We start from the raw sequence: 18,557 nt of genomic DNA on the forward strand, positions 1-18,557 counted from the left end.
GATTGCTATGCAGAGGCAGGCAATGGCAAACCACCTCTGTCCATCTCTGCTATGACTTTGATGGCCCAGGCTAGCCTAGTCTTGTCGGATCTCAGAAGCTAAGCAGTGTTGGCCCCGGTTAAACCTTGGATGGGAGACCACCCAGGAAGCCCAGGTTTGCTATGCAGAGGCAAGCAATGGCAAACCACCTCTGTCCATCTCTGCTGTGGCTTAGATGGCCCAGGCTAGCCCAGTCTTGTGGAATCTCAGACGCTAAGCAGGGTTGGCCTCGGTTAAACCTTGGATGGGAGACCACCAAGGAAGCCCAGGGTTGCTATGCAGAGGCAGGCAATGGCAAACCACCTCTGCCATCTCTGCCGTGACTTAGATGGCCCAGGCTAGCCTAGTCTTGTTGGATCTCAGAAGCTAAGCAGGGATGGCCCAGGTTAAACCTTGGATGGGAGACCACCAAGGAAGCTCAGGGTTGCTATGCAGAGGCAGGCAATGGCAAACCACCTCTGTCCATCTCTGCTGTGACTTAGATGGCCCAGGCTAGCCCAGTCTTGTCAGATCTCAGAAGCTAAACTGGGTTGGCCCTGGTTAAACTTTGGATGGGAGACCTCCAAGGAAGCCCAGAGTTGCTATGCAGAGGCAGGCAATGGCAAACCACCTCTGTCCATCTTTGCCCTGACTTACCGTAGATGGTCCAGGTTAGCCCAGTCTTGTGGAATCTCAGAAGCTAAGCAGGGACGCCCCGGTTAAACCTTGGATGGGAGACCACCAAGGAAGCTCACGGTTGCTATGCAGTGGCAGGCAATGGCAAACCACCTCTGTCCGTCTTCCCTGACCTGGATGGGCCAGGCTAGTCTAATCTTATCACCTCTTGGAAGCTCAGCAGGGTTGGCCCTAGTTAGTGTTTGGATGGGAGACCACCAAGGAAGTTCAGGGTCGCTCTGCAGAGGCAGGCAATGGCAAACCTCCTCTGTTCCTCTTGTTCCCTAAGCTGGATGCCCAGGCTAGCCTGATCTTGGAAGCTGAGCAGGGTCAGCCATGGTTAGGACTTGGATGGGAGACCACCAAAGAAGTCCAAGGTCGCTAAGCAGAGGCAGGCAATCATGAACCACCTCTGAATATCTTTCACAATGAAAAATTTATGGGGTCACCACAAGACAGCTGTGACTTGTGGGCACTTTTCACCATCACCAAGCACTGAGGCCATTCGGGATTTGGAAGATCCCCAAATTCCTACTCTGCCATGAATTGGTTCAAATCCCTTTTCTCAGCCGAATCTGCATTAGAGGTTCATTGCAAAAAGGGTTGGGGGCTTCATACATTGTCTTCCTTGAAAGAATAAAATAAATAGGCTGGAAGTCCTTGGGACAAGGAAGCAGGGGTGGAGTATTACATAATGGATATGGGGGCGCTCTAGAAGAAGAAGACGACTGCGGATTTAGACCCTGCCCTTCTCTCTAAATCAGAGACTTAGAGCGGCTTACAATTTCCTATATCTTCTCCCCACAACAGACACCCTGTGAAGTGGATGGGGCTGAGAGAGCTCTGACAGAAGCTGCCCTTTCAAGGACAGCTCTGCGAGAGCTATGGCTGACCCAAGGCCATTCCAGCAGTTGTAAGTGCAGGGGTGGGGAATCAAACCCGGTTCTCCCAGATAAGAGTCCGCACACTTAATCACTACACCAAACTGGCTCTAGGAGTTCGGGGGGGGGGGGGGAGTGGGTCTTTCAGGGCAGGAGAAAGAGAGGAAAAGCAGGGAGAAATGGCCAGGGCTGAAGAGGAGAAAACTTGGTCAAATTGTTTAGCAGGTCAGTTCATCCTTTGGCCTGCTGTTCTGGGAAGATTTCATGCATAGGCTTCAAGTCGTGGCTGCAGGAATCCACACCCCAACGGTCATGTCTCTGTATGATACCATGCGTGTGTACACAGTATTGCATCTGTACACAGTATTGTAAGAAAACCTTATGGTCAGGAGTTCAGTGTTCCTTCTAAGCTGCAGAGTCTTGTGAGCAAAAATTCTACTTTGTGAGCTACCAGCATTAAAATTGTGAGCTACATCATAAATTATTGTGCTCTGGGGCCATCCTTCCTGAGCTAAGGCAAAAATCTGTGAGCTAGCTCACGCTAAATCAGCTTAGAGGGAACGCTGGCCAGAACTGAAGTCCCACAAACCATTGGGAGTGCCAAAGGAAGGCAGAAGGGTTGCGGTGAAGGGAGGGGAAGACTCATGATGTGCTTTTCTCCTTCGGTTCCAGATACAGAAAGAAATGGACCTGACACAAACCACCAGGTGAGAAACGCTGGACAGGAGGTTTGAAAGGTGGGAAGGGGGAGGAAGCTGTGGGCAAGAATGGCAGGCGCACTTACTCGGTCTTAGGGATGCCGGCTGGTTGGATGGAGCTGTCCCAGAGTTACAGCTGATCTCCAGGCTACAGAGATCAGTTCCTCTGGGGCAAATGGCTGCTTTAGAGGGTGGACTCTATGGTATTGTGCCCCATCGAGGTCCCTCCTCTTTCTAAGAACCACTCTCCCCGGGCTCCACACCCAAAGCTCCATGAATTTCCCAACCTGATCCACATTAACCTCCTTTCTCTCTCTCTCTTTTTCCAATTTCAGACCCAGCAGAGCAAACCATCCCCGTTCTCCCCATCCCCAACCAGCACGGGCAGCAAGGTAAGGTCCGGCCTCCCCTAAACCCACTTGCCAATTCTGCCTTTGCCCGCAAGGGTGTGCCCCATTTCGCTTCCAGACTTGAAAGGCAGCTGGTATATGCATGTGTGTGGGGAAGGGGGGGCGGTCTCCCCTTCCTATTCACACAGTGTTGCGAATGTCCAGTTGGATGATCCTCCTGTAGCACTCAGTGCAGCCACCAGGGGGAGACAGCGCTTCCCAGTTGATTGCAGAATTGTTATCCCTCCACCCTGCACTTTGCTGCTCTTTTTATAAGGATGGGGTAGGATTGCCATCCTCCAGGTGGGGCCTGGAGATTCACCTATGCTAATGACCTCCACCACCTATTTTTCTATAAAATGACCCCTGGCCTTATCTGTTACACGAGCGCTCTGTCAGCATCTTTGCAGTGGTGCCACCCTCTTGGCTGAGCTTCGCTTAGGCTGCTGGGCCGGCCTGGGAGAACCGCCTTCCCCTCCAGCGCAGCGCTTTGCACACATGAAAGAGAGAGGCTGAGCAGTGAGTAGGTGGGGCAGGGCCGTGGGCTGCTTCACGCTTTGGTTATCGGTGCGATAGGAACTCTTGAATCAAGGCCTGCCCTGGGGGGAATTCCCAGCGCCCCAGGCTCGGCTGCAAAACAGGAAGCCGCCCGGTCGATGTGCCGGAGAGATACTGGGGTAGGTGGTCAGTGGGCGGGATGTCAGTGCCTCGCCGAGCTCCCGGTCCTTCCAAAGCAGCTGACATCAGCAGCAGGCTGAGCGTGTAAAAACGTGCTTAGGGAGCATGATTGACGCCAGTTGCAGCATCTGATTGGTCGGTCCGCAGAATTTTTCCATCTGTCCGTCTCCACGCAAAGTGGATGTGAGTCCTGCCAAGTAGCGTGGCCACATCTCAGCTCCGTTGAGCTGCCACCCTCTTTTTGCACCCCTGACGTGCACAGGATGGTGCGGAATTGTTTTCTGTGGCCCCGGAAGGCCGGACCAGAACCAAGGGGCTGAAATGAAACCAAAAGAATTTCCGGCTCAACCATTAGGAAGAACTTCCTGAGCGTTAGAGCGGTTCCTCAGTGGAACAGGCTTCCTCGGGAGGGCGTGGGCTCTCCTTCCTTAGAGGCTTTTAAACGAAGGCTAGATGGCCATCTGACAGCAATGCTGATTTTGTGAACTTAGGCAGATCTTAAGGAGGGCAGGAAGGGTTGCATCAGGGCTTAGTTCTCGTGGCCCTTTCTTACACGCCCAGGGAAATGCTGATTGCCACTTTGGGGTCAGCAAGTCATTTTTCTCCAGGACGGTTTGTCCAGGGAGAAATCCTGGAGGTTTTTTGCCATCTTCTGGGCATGAAGCACGGGTCACTGGGGAAGTGTGTGTGTATGTGCGGGGGGGGGGGGGAGAAGTAGTCAGGGCTTTTTTTGTAGCAGGAACTCCTTTGCATATTAGGCCACACCCTTGATATAGCCAATCCTCCTGAAGCTTACAGTAGGTTTTGTGTTAGGAGCTCTGTAAGCTCTTGAAGGATTGGCTACATCAGGGATGTGTGGCCTAATATGCAAAGGAGTCCCTGCTACAAAAAAAGCCCTGGAGGTAGGGCATTGGGCAAGGGAGTTGGACTAGTTGACCCCGGAGGTCTCTTCCAACTCTGTGATTCTGTAATTCTATGTCAGGCTGTGAATTTCTTACAGCTGCCCTTAAAGCTCGGTACTCCTAGCCCTGCGAAAACCTTGCGACTTCCTCTTTTAGTTTCCCCCCCAGGCAGGTGGCTGAGACCAAGGTGGCGTCCTTTAGGTGAAGGATGGGGGTTGGGGAGAGGTTGCGGGCGGCAAAGGGAAGCCGTGACCTCTGTTTCTAAAAATAACCCAGCCTGGGTCCTGGGAAAGAGAGAGGTGACGAGCAGGTGGGTGCTGTCCTATTGAGTCTATCAGAAAGGGAACCGGCAGGGCTTTTATTGAGCAGGAATGCACGGGAACACAGTTCCGGCTGCCTTGGTGTCAGGAGTGTGGCCTAATATGCAAATGAATTCCTGCTGGGCTTTTTCTACAAAATGCCCTAAGGTAAACAAGGGTGACATCAGGGGGTGTGGCCTAACATACAAATGAATTCCAGCTGGGCTTTTTCTACAAAATGCCCTGCGTTAAACAAGGGTGACATCAGGGGGTGTTGCCCAATATGCAAATAAATTCCAGCTGGACTTTATCTACAAAATGCCCTAAGGTAAACAAGGGTGACATCAGGGGGTGTGGCCTAATATGCAAATGAATTCCAGCTGGGCTTTTTCTACAAAATGCCCTATGTTAAACAAGGGTCGCAGCAGGGGGTGTGGCCTAATATGCAAATGAGTTCCGGCTGGGCTTTTTCTACCAAAAAAACCCTGGCGAACTGGAGTGATTCTCTTTCCCTTTCCTTCTTGCTTTCCCCTGTCCAGATCAAAGCCGAAGACCCCACAGAAATGCCTCCAGCACCGGCACCGGCTCCCCCAGCCCAGCAGCCGCATCTACCCCAAGCCCAGCTTATGTTAGCTGGCAGCCAGCTGGCCGGGGTAAGTGGAGGCAGCTTCGCTTGGCAGAAGCGGTTCCAGAATTGTGGAGTGAGAACCAATACAACGTGGGTGGGTGTGGGTGCGGTTTACATGATTCTGGGATGGAGAGTTCTGAAGCCCGTTTGACCTCAAGAGGTGAATTGGAGCCCAGCAGAGAGAGAAAACACAAGCCCTCAATCATAGGGTCGCCATCCTCTAGGTGGGGCCTGGAGATCTCCGGGAATCACAACTGCTCTTCCTCCAGAGAAAATGCTTTGGAGAGGGTGGAGCTCTTCCCTTCTCAAACTCCGCCCTCCCCGGGGTCCACCCCAAAGCTTGAGAAATTTCCTAACTTGGAGTTGGTAACCCAAACAGGTGGTGAGACCAGGGGCTCGTGGGGTTATGGCTCTGTGGTGGAGCACTTGCTTGGAATGCGAAGGTCCCGAGTTCAATCCCCAGCATCTCCAGTTAGAAAGGACCAGGTAAAAGGTGATATGAGAGACCTCAGCCTGCCACGAAGTGGGGCTGTAGCTCAGTGGTAGAGCATCTGCTTGGCATGCAGAAGGTCCCAGGTTCAATCCCCGGCATCTCCGGTTAGAAAGTACCAGACTACAGTGATCTGTTCCCCTGGAGAAAATTGTTATAACAATCAGAACTCATGATGTACAAACAACGAACAAACACTCTAATTTCTTATTGTAAAGTGCAAATTAATTGATTGACTTCAACAGGCCTCAGATCCTAAACCTTTCTGAGGGTTCCCCCTCCTCCTCCCCACCTACCTCGTCCATTGAATAGTTGGTGCAGCTGCATAACAATCCCTGGATTAGGAGAGTGGGCAGCCAGCCAGCCACCAGGGGCTTTGCCATGCCCTAATTCTCATTAACCCCTGAAGAAGCTCACGGCACCCTTTCTCCACTTCTTATGTGATTGTGTGTGGCGGGTGGCTTGCTGGCCTTTTGACTTGGGGGGAGGTGGCCCAGGAGAGCCCCAGACGAGCGACGCCTGCTTGGGCTGGCTGGATCTCTTGTCAGCCCAAGCAGGCCTCGCTTGCCTGCCGCTCTCCTTTCTTGCATTGGGTTGCTTTTGGCTGCAGGGCAGCATATGCTATTGAGCTCCACCACCCGTTTCCCTGGATTTCAATATTACAAAGTCACCATTTGTTCAGGAACATCCATAAAGTCCATCAAACAAAGAGATCAGTATGCAGTTCCTTTGTTGATTTCACAGCAAAACCCCCCTCTTCTTTGAGGCCATGCACACAAAATACTGATAAGAGCATTGGCTCTTCATTAGAAGGTGACTTTGATGAAGATTTGAAACAGTCTTGAGAGCTGGATGAGTCCGTTGTTGCACCGCAGAGCTGCATGGTCTCTAGGAAGAGGGGGTTTTTGCTGTGAAATTCTCAGAGGAACTGGATATTGATCTCTTTATTTGATGGACTTTATAAACAAATGGTGACTTTGTCATACTGAAATCGGTCAATTAATATGCACTTTGCAAGGCATCACAGTGTTTCTGTTTGTTTTTTCAACCCTGGAAAAAAATGGCAGTTTCAGACAGAAGACTCTACAGCAGGGCTGCCCCCCCCCCCCCCGCCAGCAGGAATGCACAGGAACACAGTTCCGCCTGGCTCAATGTCAGGGGGTGTGACCTGATATGCAAATGAGTTCCTGCTGGGCCTTTTCTTTTTAAAAAGCCCTGCATAAAACAATGGTGATGTCAGAGGCTGGGGCCTAATATGCAAATGAGTTCCTGCTGGGCCTTCTCTTTAAAAAAAGCCCTGCGTGAAACGATGATGCCGGGGGGGGGGGCTAATATGCAAATGAGTTCCGGCTGGGCTTTATCTCTAAAGCCCTGCATGAAACAATGGTGATGTCAGAGGGTGGGGCCTAATATGCAAATGAGTTCCTGATGGGATCTCTCTTTTTTAAAAAGCCCTGCATGAAACTGGTGATGTCAGAGGGTGGGGCCTAATATGCAAATGAGTTACTGGTGGGCTTTTTTCTGCAAAAAAGCTCTGTGTGACACAATAGTGAGGTCAGGGGTGTGGCCTAATATGCAAATAGGTTCCTGCCAGGCTTTTCCCACAAAAAAGCCCTGCTGTATAAGGTATTGCATCCCTGCTGAGCCCCCTCCTCTTTCCAAATTCTTCCTCTGTCAGGTTCCACACTCAAATTATCTGGAACTTCCCAACCCAGAGTTGGTTTGCCAGCCTCCAGGTGGGGCCTGGAGATCACCTGGAGTTACACCTGATCACCAGACGACAGGAATCCATTATCTTGGATAAAATGAGCACTTTGAAGGGCATTATACTATGCTGAGCTTCCTCTCGTACCCCAAACTATCTCTAAAATCTCCAGGAATGTCTCAACCTGGGGCTGGCACCCCTAATGTGAAGGCCTCTTCCATTTGGCGGACCTCTCCTTGTTTCTTGTGCATTATAAGCATAGGAACCCCTGTGAGGAAAGGAGTTGGCGACCTAGAGGGATCTGTTGCTTGGCTTACCTGCTTGGGAGTACTCTAGTGCCTCTGCTGGCGGGGAGGGGGAATGACGCAACTAACCTGCTCCATCCTCGGTCTCTTCCTGATGCCTCTCTTCTCCCGTCTTCTTCCTTTCCTTCCTTTCTCACCTGCGCCTCCTCTTTGGGCTCGGTTGCCTCCCCCCCTGCCCTGGCTCATCCCGCTGCCCTCGCTGTGTCCCTTCCCTGCTCCCCCCCCAAGCTCACGGCGCTGATGCCTGCCCAGCAGCAGCTGCTTCTGCAGCAAGCCCAAGCGCAGCTCCTGGCAGCCGCCGTGCAGCAGTCCAACGCTGCCGTCGCCGCCGCCTCCTCCCAGCAGTCTGGGACCGAGCTGCCAGCGCCGCAGAACCAGCCCCAGACGCCGCAGCTTGCTCTGTCGCAACCAATCCAGCTCACTGCACAGGTAAGGGCTTGTGCACCAGAGGCCCCCCGTGGGAAGAGGAGGAACGGGTCCTACTTGCCTGAGAGCACGCACGGTGGCCACGTCGCCACGTCCAGCCCTTGCACTTGCTCGTCAGTCGCAGGACTAGAGACTTAAAAGCCTACGAAGGGACGTCCGCTTGCAAACATGGCCTGCAGGAATCGGCCAGATTTTATCATGAAACGACGTCCCTTGTTTGAGTATGTCAATACAAAAGCATTATTCTGATACACTATCCTAAAAGAGAAATGCATTGGAATACTGTGGATCTGCGGCAGGAGGAAGGTGGCGGGCCTAGCTCGCCTGGGAAATTATAGATGTTTGTATGCAAATGCTAGAAGTGTTCGAAGTAAAATTGGTGAATTGGAATGTTTAGTGTTGGGAGAAAACATAGACATTGTGGGAATTTCAGAAACTTGGTGGAATGAGGAGAATCAGTGGGACACGGTGATTCCTGGATATAAGCTATATCGGAAGGATAGGGAGGGAAGGGTTGGAGGTGGGGTGGCTCTGTATGTCAGAGAGGATATACGGTCCAGTAAGACTGAGATCAGAGAATTAGATTCACTTTTAGAAATGCTTTGGGTTGAAATAGAGGGCCCAAAAGGAAATTTAACTATGGGAGTTTGTTATCGCCCACCAAATCAAAAGAGAGAGGATGATTATAATATGATGGAAGGCTTAAAGATAGCAGCTAAACGTAAAAACTGTGTCGTAATAGGTGATTTTAACTACCCGCAGATTGATTGGGTCAGTATGTGTTCTGGTCGAGAGAAAGAGATTGAGTTTCTTGATGCTCTCAATGACTGTGCTTTGGAGCAGATGGTCTCAGAACCTACCAGGGGTGGGGCGATCCTGGATTTGGTCCTAAGTAATGCCCAAGACTTGGTGAGAGATGTAAAAGTGATTGCGCCACTTGGGAGCAGTGACCATAATGTTATTGATTTCACCATTTGTATAAATAGGGAGTTGTCCAAAAAGACCGCCACAACCACGTTTAACTTTAAAAGGGGTAAATACACTGAGATGAGGAGGCATGTGAGGAGGGAACTGAAAGGAAAGGTACATACGGTCAAAACCCTTGGGGAAGCTTGGATGCTATTTAAAACTATAATTCTAGAAGCTCAGATAAAATACATACCACAAGTTAGGAAAGGCACAAACAGGCATAAGAAAAGGCCTGCGTGGTTAACAAACAAAGTAATGGAAGCTGTAAAAGGTAAGAAGGACTCCTTTAAGCGGTGGAAAACCAGTCCAAGTGAGATTAGTAAAAGGGAACACAGGCTGTGGCAAATCAAATGCAAGACTGTGATCAGGCAGGCAAAAAGGGACTATGAGGAGCATATTGCAAAAAACATAAAGACCAACAATAAAACTTTCTTCAAATATATTAGAAGCAGGAAACCAGCCAGGGAGGCAGTGGGGCCCTTGGATGACCATAGGGTAAAAGGATTACTGAAGGAGGATGGGGAAATGGCTGAGAAGCTAAATGAATTTTTTGCCTCCGTCTTCACTGTGGAAGATGAGAACTTTTTGCCCGCCCCAGAACCACTAATTTTGGAAGGGGTATTGAAAGACCTGAGTCAGACTGAGGTGACAAAAGAGGAGGTCCTACAACTGATAGACAAATTAAAAACTAATAAGTCACCGGGTCCGGATGGCATACATCCGAGAGTTCTGAAAGAACTCAAAGTTGAACTTGTGGATCTTCTAACAAAAATCTGTAATCTTTCATTGAAATCTGCCTCCGCTCCTGAGGACTGGAAGGTAGCAAATGTCACCCCCATCTTTAAAAAAGGTTCCAGAGGAGACCCGGGAAATTACAGGCCAGTCAGTCTGACTTCAATACCGGGAAAGTTGGTAGAAACCATTATCAAGGACAGAATGAGTAGGCACATTGATGAACACGGGTTATTGAGGAAGACTCAGCATGGGTTCTGCAAGGGAAGATCTTGCCTCACTAACCTGTTACATTTCTTTGAGGGGGTGAACAAACATGTGGACAAAGGAGACCCAATAGATGTTGTTTACCTTGACTTCCAGAAAGCTTTTGATAAAGTTCCTCATCAAAGGCTCCTTAGAAAGCTTGAGAGTCATGGAGTAAAAGGACAGGTCCTCTTGTGGATCAAAAACTGGCTGAGTAATAGGAAGCAGAGAGTGAGTATAAATGGGCAGTCTTCGCAGTGGAGGACGGTAAGCAGTGGGGTGCCGCAGGGCTCGGTACTGGGTCCCATGCTCTTTAACTTGTTCATAAATGATTTAGAGTTGGGAGTGAGCAGTGAAGTGGCCAAGTTTGCGGATGACACTAAATTGTTCAGGGTGGTGAGAACCAGAGAGGATTGTGAGGAACTCCAAAGGGATCTGTTGAGGCTGGGTGAGTGGGCGTCAACGTGGCAGATGCGGTTCAGTGTGGCCAAGTGCAAAGTAATGCACATTGGGGCCAAGAATCCCAGCTACAAATACAAGTTGATGGGGTGTGAACTGGCAGAGACTGACCAAGAGAGAGATCTTGGGGTCATGGTAGATAACTCACTGAAAATGTCAAGACAGTTTGCGTTTGCAATAAAAAAGGCCAACGCCATGCTGGGAATTATTAGGAAGGGAATTGAAAACAAATCAGCCAGTATCATAATGCCCCATAATCGATGGTGCAGTCTCATTTGGAGTACTGTGTGCAGTTCTGGTCGCCGCACCTCAAAAAGGATATTATAGCATTGGAGAAAGTCCAGAGAAGGGCAACTAGAATGATTAAAGGGCTGGAGCACTTTCCCTATGAAGAAAGGTTGAAACGCTTGGGACTCTTTAGCTTAGAGAAACGTCGACTGCGGGGTGACATGATAGAGGTTTACAAGATAATGCATGGGATGGAGAAAGCAGAGAAAGAAGTACTTTTCTCCCTTTCTCACAATACAAGAACTCGTGGGCATTCGATGAAATTGCTGAGCAGACAGGTTAAAACGGATAAAAGGAAGTACTTCTTCACCCAAAGGGTGATTAACATGTGGAATTCACTGCCACAGGAGGTGGTGGCGGCCACAAGTATAGCCACCTTCAAGAAGGGTTTAGATAAAAATATGGAGCACAGGTCCATCAGTGGCTATTAGGCACAGTGTATGTGTGTATATAAAATTTTTTGCCACTGTGTGACACAGAGTGTTGGACTTGATGGGCCGTTGGCCTGATCCAACATGGCTTCTCTTATGTTCTTATGTTCTTATCTATCGCCATACTTGGTGAAAGTGGGTTTAGCATATGTAATGAGATAAAAAAACAAAGCAACATCCCTGTTCAGCCCAGCAGAACCTCCCCAGGACTGAACAGAGATGTTGTTTTGTTTTTTTATCTCATTACATATGCTAAACCCACTTTCACCAAGTATGGCGATATATCCACAGTATTCCAATGTATTTCTCTTTTAGGACAGTGTATCAGAATAATGCTTTTGTAGTGACATACTCAAACAAGGGATATCGGCTGTTTATCTCATTACGTATACTAAACCCATCTTCCACTATATTTTAATGTATTTTTTCCTAATGGCAAACCAGAATGATGTATATATTTGTGTTACATGTTAAAAGGTAAATTAGTTGGACAGGAAAAACTTCTGGGAAAGAAATGCCTTCTTTTTGACCCAGGTTTATTAACAATAGAATAATTAACACGCATTCTCACATTCTGACATGTTACTGTTTTATGGTTTCCCACGCTAATGCAACCCAGATCAAAGGTTTTCTGAATTTGTTAATTTTGCTATTCTGCTATTGGTTTTTAACTTTGTACCACTTGGCATTCTAAACCCCACTAGCTATATGTGGCTCTGCTTACTATACTTCATTCCTCGTCTGAAGAAGTGTGCGCGCACACGAAAGCTTACATTCTGAATAAAACTGTGTTGGTCTTAAAGGTGCAATTGACTCCTATTTTGTTCTACTACTTCAGACCAACACGGCTGCCTATTTGGATCTATCTTAATGTGAAGAATGTTTCAGTGGGTAGTCGTGTTGGTTTGCAGTAGAACAGCCAAAGAGCCAGTCTGGTGTACTGGGTTAGAATGTAGGACTAGGATCAGGGAAATCCAGGTTTGAATTCTCCACTCTGCCCTGGAAGCTCACTGGGTGATCTTGGGCCAGTCATACTCTCTCAGCCTAACCTACCTCATGAACGTCAGATGTTTGTGAGCCACAAGACAGGGAGGGAGGAAAACAGATCAGGGGAAGGAAGGGGAGAGGGAAAGAAAGCAACTGTAAATGCATTCTCCAAACTGCCAGCTGGCTTGGCTGGCTAAAGGGATTTAAAGAGACAAATGCCTTCTCCAGGCCAGCCAATGGGGTGGCAGGGGCTTCAAGAACCACACAATATGTGTAAAAAAGCCACATGTGGCTCCCAAGCCACAGTTTGCCTCCCCCTTCCAGACTAGATGTCCTGTATGGCTGCTTCCAGCTCTATGATTCTGTAATGCCGGCCTCTTTCCACTACTGGTACGTTCCTCCCAACGGCCAGCTGGTCAGCAGCTGGGGGCAGCAATGAGCCTGCATTGAAATCTTTGCCTGCCATTCCCTTTGCCTGTTGCTTATTCTAGCACCCCACTTACCCCAGGGCGGGCCCTACCACTAGGCAAGCTAGGTGATTGCCTAGGGTGCCAACCTTTTGGGGGTACCAAATTGGGTGCTCCCCATGTGACTTGGTGATGTTATCAGTGGGGGGCACCGGAAGTTAGCCTTGCCTAGGATGCTGGACAGTTTAGGTCAGGGGTGTCAAACATGCAGCCCAAGGGCTGAATCAGGCCCCCAGAGGGCTCCTATCAGGCCTCCGATCAACTGGCTGTCATCTGCTTCCTTCTGAATCACAGTTTGCTTTGCAAGTCTTGCTCAATTGCACAGGAGCTAAAGAGCAAAACCTCCATTGGCTGAGGCTCCTTCCTCAGGGAGGAAGGGAAGAGAGGTATAGTTTTCTTTGCCAGGCTCTCTCAATCGCCCAGCAGAGCTACTGAGCCAAGCCTCTCTTCCTTCTATTGGCAGAAGCTCCTCCCCTTCCTGGTCCCCTGGGGAAGGAAGGAAAGAGCCAGAGTTTCCTTTGTCCACTTCCCTGGATCCCTTAGAAGAAATACAAAGAAAGCACCTTTAAAACCACTGAGTGCTAATGTTTTAAGCATCTTTTATCTGAAGGGTTTAAAAAAAACACAAAAAACCTTTAATTGTGTTTGTCTATGTCATTTTTAAAGTTTATATCTCTGCTACCTAATCTTAAATAGATACACAAATGGCCCGGCCTCACAAGGTCTCATTTATGTCAGATCCGACCCTCATAACAAATGAGTTTGACACCCCTGGTTTAGGGCCATCCGTTGCCTAACCCTCCCATGTGCCTTAACTTAAAAGCTTTCCTTTCCTTTCCTTTCCTAAAGTGCCTGATTTGGGTGGCAAAGTACTGTAGGGCTGCTCTAGAGAACAGAAAGATGCTCACCCAATTGGCATGCTTGGAGGGAGGGCGACACGGCATAGCCTGGTCTCCTTAGATTGCGAAAGCTAAGCAAAGCTGGTATTTGGATGGAAGACAGCCAAGGAGGACTCTGCAGAGGAAGGGAAGGGCAACCCACCCTCTGCTTCTCATTTGCCTTGGAGGCCTCCAGCTGGGGTTGCTGTAAGTCGGTTGCAACTCAACAGCACGCATAAGCACGCATCTTTCCCCCAGGGGATCCTGGGAACTGCAGTTTTGTGAGAGGGGGCAAAAGAATGTTTCTCGGTGCCATCCTAAATGGCAGTTCCTAGGATTTCACTGGTAGTTTGTGTGTTGGGGGGGTGGGGGGGTGGGATATCTGTTCGGAAATCAGTTCGGCTGCTAGGAAATGTTCAATGTGAACTTGGGCAGATCTTGAGAGAGAGCGCAGGAAGCGTTGCATCGGTGCTTAGTTCTCATGGCCCTTTCTTCCATGCCCAGGGAAATGCTGATTGCCACTTGGAAGTCAAGCAGTGATTTTTCTCCAGGCCAGTTTGGCCAAGGATACTGGAGGGGCTTTTTTTGCCATCTTCTGGGCATGGAGTACGGGTCACCGGGTGTGTGTGTGTGGAGGGGGGAGGTATTTGTGAATTTCCTACATTGTGCAGGTGGTTGGATTAGATGACCCTGGAGGTCCCTTCCACTTCTGTGGTTCTGCAGAGAGCCAGTTTGGTGTAGTGGTTAAGTGCGGGGACTCTTATCTGGGAGAACCGGGTTTGATTCCCCCACTCCTCCCCTTGCAGCTGCTGGAATGGCCTTGGGTCAGCCATAGCTCTGGCAGAGGTTGTCCTTGAAAGGGCAGACTCTTATCTGGGAGAACTGGGTCTGATTCCCCACTCCTCCCCTTGCAGCCACTGGAATGGCCTTGGGTCAGCCATAGCTCTGGCAGAGGTTGTCCTTGAAAGGGCAGCTGCTGTGAGAGCCCTCTCAGCCCCACCCACCTCACAGGGTGTCTGTTGTGGGGGGAGATTGGAAGCCATTCTGAGACTCTGATTCAGAGAGAAGGGCGGGGTATAAATCTGCAATTCTTCTTCTGCTGTGATTCTACCCAGCCCCCCTTCTCCTTTCCTTCCTTCCCCAGGACATTCAGCAACTGCTCCAGCTCCAGCAGCTGGTCCTCGTTCCAGGGCATCACTTGCAGCCGCCTGCCCAGTTCCTGCTACCACAGGCCCAGCAGGGACAGCAGGGTAAGAAGGAGGGGGGTGCTTGGGATATGCCCCCTCCTCGTTGGCTGGAAGATGCGTTTTTCTCTTCGAGGATGAACCAACCAAGCTACAGAGCAGGGCTTTGTGGGGCAAGCTGGCGCTCAGTCTCTCCCGACTGTTGTTGAGCCATTCGCTTCCTTTCTCTTGGCAGGGCTGCTCCCGACACCAAATCTCTTTCAGCTACCTCAGCAAAACCCCGGGAGCCTCCTGCCGAACCAGCCTCGAGCAGGGCTCCCAGCACAGGTGAGTGCAAGAGCAAAGCGGGGCTTCAGAAGGTTGCCGTCTCCTGACTGGGGCGTTCCTGGAGATTTCAGGCTGCAGCCTGGGGAGGGACTTCAGAAGGGTCTACCGCCATCCTCCAAAACCTGTCATTTTCTCCATGGAAATTATTGTCAGGAGATCAGTTGTAATTCCGAGAGATCTCCAGCTCCTCATTGGAGGTTGGCAACCTTACTCAGAATTCCGGTGTCACTACTGAGAAGGCCCTTCCCTGGGTTGTCACCTACTTAATTTGAGAAGATAGGGGCACCCAAAGAGGGTCTCAGAAGATGACCGTAGTGGTTGGGTAGGTTATGTGTGGAGTAGGCAGTTTGGTGTAGTGGTTAAGTGCATGGATTCTTATCTAGGAGAACCAGGTTTGATTCCCCACTCCTCCATATGCAACTACTAGAGTGACCTTGGGTCAGCCACAAGTTCTCTCAAAGCTGTTCTGCTCAAGAGCAGTTCTGTCAGAGCTCTCTCAGCCCAACCTACCTCACAGGGTGCTTATTGTGGGGAGGGGAAGGGGAAGGCGATTGTAAGCCTCTATGAAACTCCTTTGGGTAGTTATGAGTGGGGTGTAAATCCAGTCTCTTCTTCTTCTGGTATACTGGTTCTGAATCATTTTATTTATTTATTGAAACATTTATATCCAACCTTTCTTCTTGATCCAAGGTGGCTTATGATAAAATTAAAACACCCCCAACCAAAAAAAGAAAGATAAAATAGCAAACCACAAATCTCTCCCTCTGTCCCCACCACTTAAACCAGAGGTGGCCAAACTTGCTTAATATAAGAGCCACATAGAATAAAACATCAGATGTTTGAGAGCTACAAGTCATGAACATTAGATGTTTGAAAGATGCAGGATGGGAAGGAAGGAAGGAAAATAGAGAGGAGGAAGAGGTGGAAAGAAAGCAACTTTAATTTAAAAATGCCTTCTCCAAGCCAACTGATGGGGTATTTGGGGACTTTGAGAGTCATACAATATGTGTGAAAGAGCCACATGTGGCTCTAGAGACACAGTTTGGCCACCCCTGACTTAAGCTATACCTGACAATTCAAACTCCTTCAAAAGCCCTGGCAAAAAGGCAGGCTTCGTAGTGCTTCCTGAAGGGGGCCCTTCTCACCTTTTCAGGAAGCCCAGTCCACAGAGCTGGAGCCATGATGGAAATGGTCCAGGCCCTGGTCAAGGCCAGACAGGCCATCCTAAGTGGAGAGAGAACCAATAAATGACCTCCTAATGAAATGACTGTAGCTGGCACACAAAGGGACGTATGGAAGGAGACAGTCCTTTGAATACATGGGTCCTGGATCGTGAAAGGCTTTCAAGGTCATAACCAAGCACTGTGAATTGAACTTAGAAACAGACTGGCAGCCGATGTAGCTGTTTCAAAATAGGCAACGTATGTTCCTGGTGACGAGTCCCTGCCAGCAGTTGGGCTGCTTCGTTCTGGACCGGTTGTTGTTTCTGGACTGTCTTCAAGGGACACCCCATGTAGAGCGCATTGCAGTAATCCAGCCCTGAGGTTACAGAAGCATGGATCAGCATGGCCAGATCAGCTAAGTCTAGGTCAGGGGTCCCCAACCCCCAGACCATGGACCGGTAACGATCTGTGGCCTGCTAGCAACCAGGCTGCAAGGCAGAGGCGCCGCACCACCCCTTTTGCCCGTCCGGGACCCGGGTGGATGAAAGAGGCAGCGCAGGGGAGGCAGCCTCAGAACAAGGCAGAGCAGCCCCGCCACCCCTTACGCCTGCCTGGGATCCGCAGAGGTCAAGTTCAAGTTCAAGACCTTTAATGGCATGATAAAATAATAAATAAAAATACAAACTGTATTTAGGGGAGGGATGGTGGCTCAGTGGTAGAGCATCTGCTTGGTAAGCAGAAGGCCCCAGGTTCAATCCCCGGCATCTCCAACCCAAAAGGGTCCAGGCAAATAGGCGTGAAAAACCTCAGCTTGAGACCCTGGAGAGCCGCTGCCAGTCTGAGTAGACAATACTGACTTTGATGGACCCAGGGTCTGATTCAGTAGAAGGCAGCTTCATATGTTCATACATGTTCATATGTTCAAATAAATGACAATATATCTAGCTTTGCTAAAGTAGTTGACGCTTGTAGTGACTAAGGAATCTCAAAGCCTTGTTAAACCACCAAGGCCTGGGTTATTACCTTTTGGGAGGGATGGTGGCTCAGTGGTAGAGCATCTGCTTGGTAAGCAAAAGGTCCCAGGTTCAATCCCCGGCATCTCCAACCAAAAGGGTCCAGGCAAGTAGGCGTAAAAAACCTCAGCTTGAGACCCTGGAGAGCCGCTGCCAGTCTGAGAAAACAATACTGACTTTGATGGGTCTGATTCAGTAGAAGGCAGCTTCATATGTTCATATAAACTGGATCTAAAATGAAGGAAGCAATTAAGACAATGTCACTGAGAGGGGAAAAAAATACTAAAAACAGAATTAATAAAATACTCATTGCCTTTTCCTAGATATAGAGTAACCCTTTTACAGTACAATAGCAAATACTCAGCGACTAATGCAGTCATACTGACAGATTTATCAGCAAGCAAATACTGGGTAATTCTTTCCGGAGGGCCAGAGAGGCTAGAAATAGCAGGATCAAGAAGTTGCTGGCAAAGCAGGGGTCTTTAAACGGGAGGGGGAGACAGACTGGCCATTTCCAGGTTGGCCTAGCATGGAGACGGAAGAAGCAGTCACAGCCTCTGCCCCCCATTTAAAGACCTCCATGGGGGGTAGGGACAGGGCATGGGAGGGGGGCAGCTTGGGCAGCAAAACCCCAGCACCAAACACCCCCCCCCCTCCAGTCCATGGAATAATTGCCTTCCACAAAACCGGTTCCTGTTGCCAAAAAGATTGGGAGCCACTGGCCCAGGTAATGAGAAAGTCAGGATCTAAAGGTTGACGTCCACACCTTGAATTGTACCCACAAACACATTGGGAGCCGGTGCGGATGGGCCAAGGCCGGAGCAATAGGGTTCTGTTCTGTTCTGTCGTTATGTTTGAGTTGTGTTTGGTGTTGGATCACTGTTCCTGCGGCTTCTTCCCCTTCCGCAGCAAGTGACTCGGCCTGGCCTCCCCGAGTCCCACCTCGCTCACGCGCAGCCACCCAAATGCCTGGAGACCCCTTCACACCCTGAGGAGCCCAGCGACCTGGAGGAGCTGGAGCAGTTTGCCCGCACCTTCAAGCAGCGGCGTATCAAGCTGGGCTTCACACAGGTACGTGCCCCCGAGTAGGGATCTCAGTCCCCAGGTCCGGGTGGGGGGTCCCCTGGTTTTCAGGGCTTCTCCCCACCTCCGGCCAGCTGGCTGGTGGGGGAAACGCACATACCCGGGTGACGTTCTCAACACAATGACGTCATGCAGAAGTGATGTCATCGTGTTAGCGGCATCACGCATCGACGCTCTGCTTTTTGGGCCAAACTCTATGGTCTGAGCCCAGTTTTCAAAATCCAACACTAGGCAAT

General features: G+C 49.8%; 1 protein-coding gene across 4 annotated transcripts in view; it reads left to right on the forward strand.

The window, feature by feature from the left end:
- The window catches only part of POU2F2 (POU class 2 homeobox 2), a 179,081-nt gene that overhangs the window by 142,522 nt on the left and 18,002 nt on the right, over nt 1-18,557 (forward strand). For 3 of the 4 annotated variants that reach the window (XM_060258671.1, XM_060258674.1, XM_060258672.1), the window contains 7 exons: nt 2,247-2,281; nt 2,608-2,664; nt 5,080-5,193; nt 7,897-8,097; nt 14,696-14,801; nt 14,971-15,062; nt 18,148-18,309. In XM_060258671.1, coding sequence (XP_060114654.1) covers nt 2,247-2,281; nt 2,608-2,664; nt 5,080-5,193; nt 7,897-8,097; nt 14,696-14,801; nt 14,971-15,062; nt 18,148-18,309 — 767 coding nt within the window. The remainder of the gene's footprint in view (nt 1-2,246; nt 2,282-2,607; nt 2,665-5,079; nt 5,194-7,896; nt 8,098-14,695; nt 14,802-14,970; nt 15,063-18,147; nt 18,310-18,557) is intronic. The other variant, XM_060258673.1, reaches the window with a different exon arrangement.

This window comes from Heteronotia binoei, chromosome 17, assembly GCF_032191835.1.
Source record: "Heteronotia binoei isolate CCM8104 ecotype False Entrance Well chromosome 17, APGP_CSIRO_Hbin_v1, whole genome shotgun sequence".
Taxonomy (NCBI): Eukaryota; Metazoa; Chordata; class Lepidosauria; order Squamata; family Gekkonidae; genus Heteronotia; species Heteronotia binoei.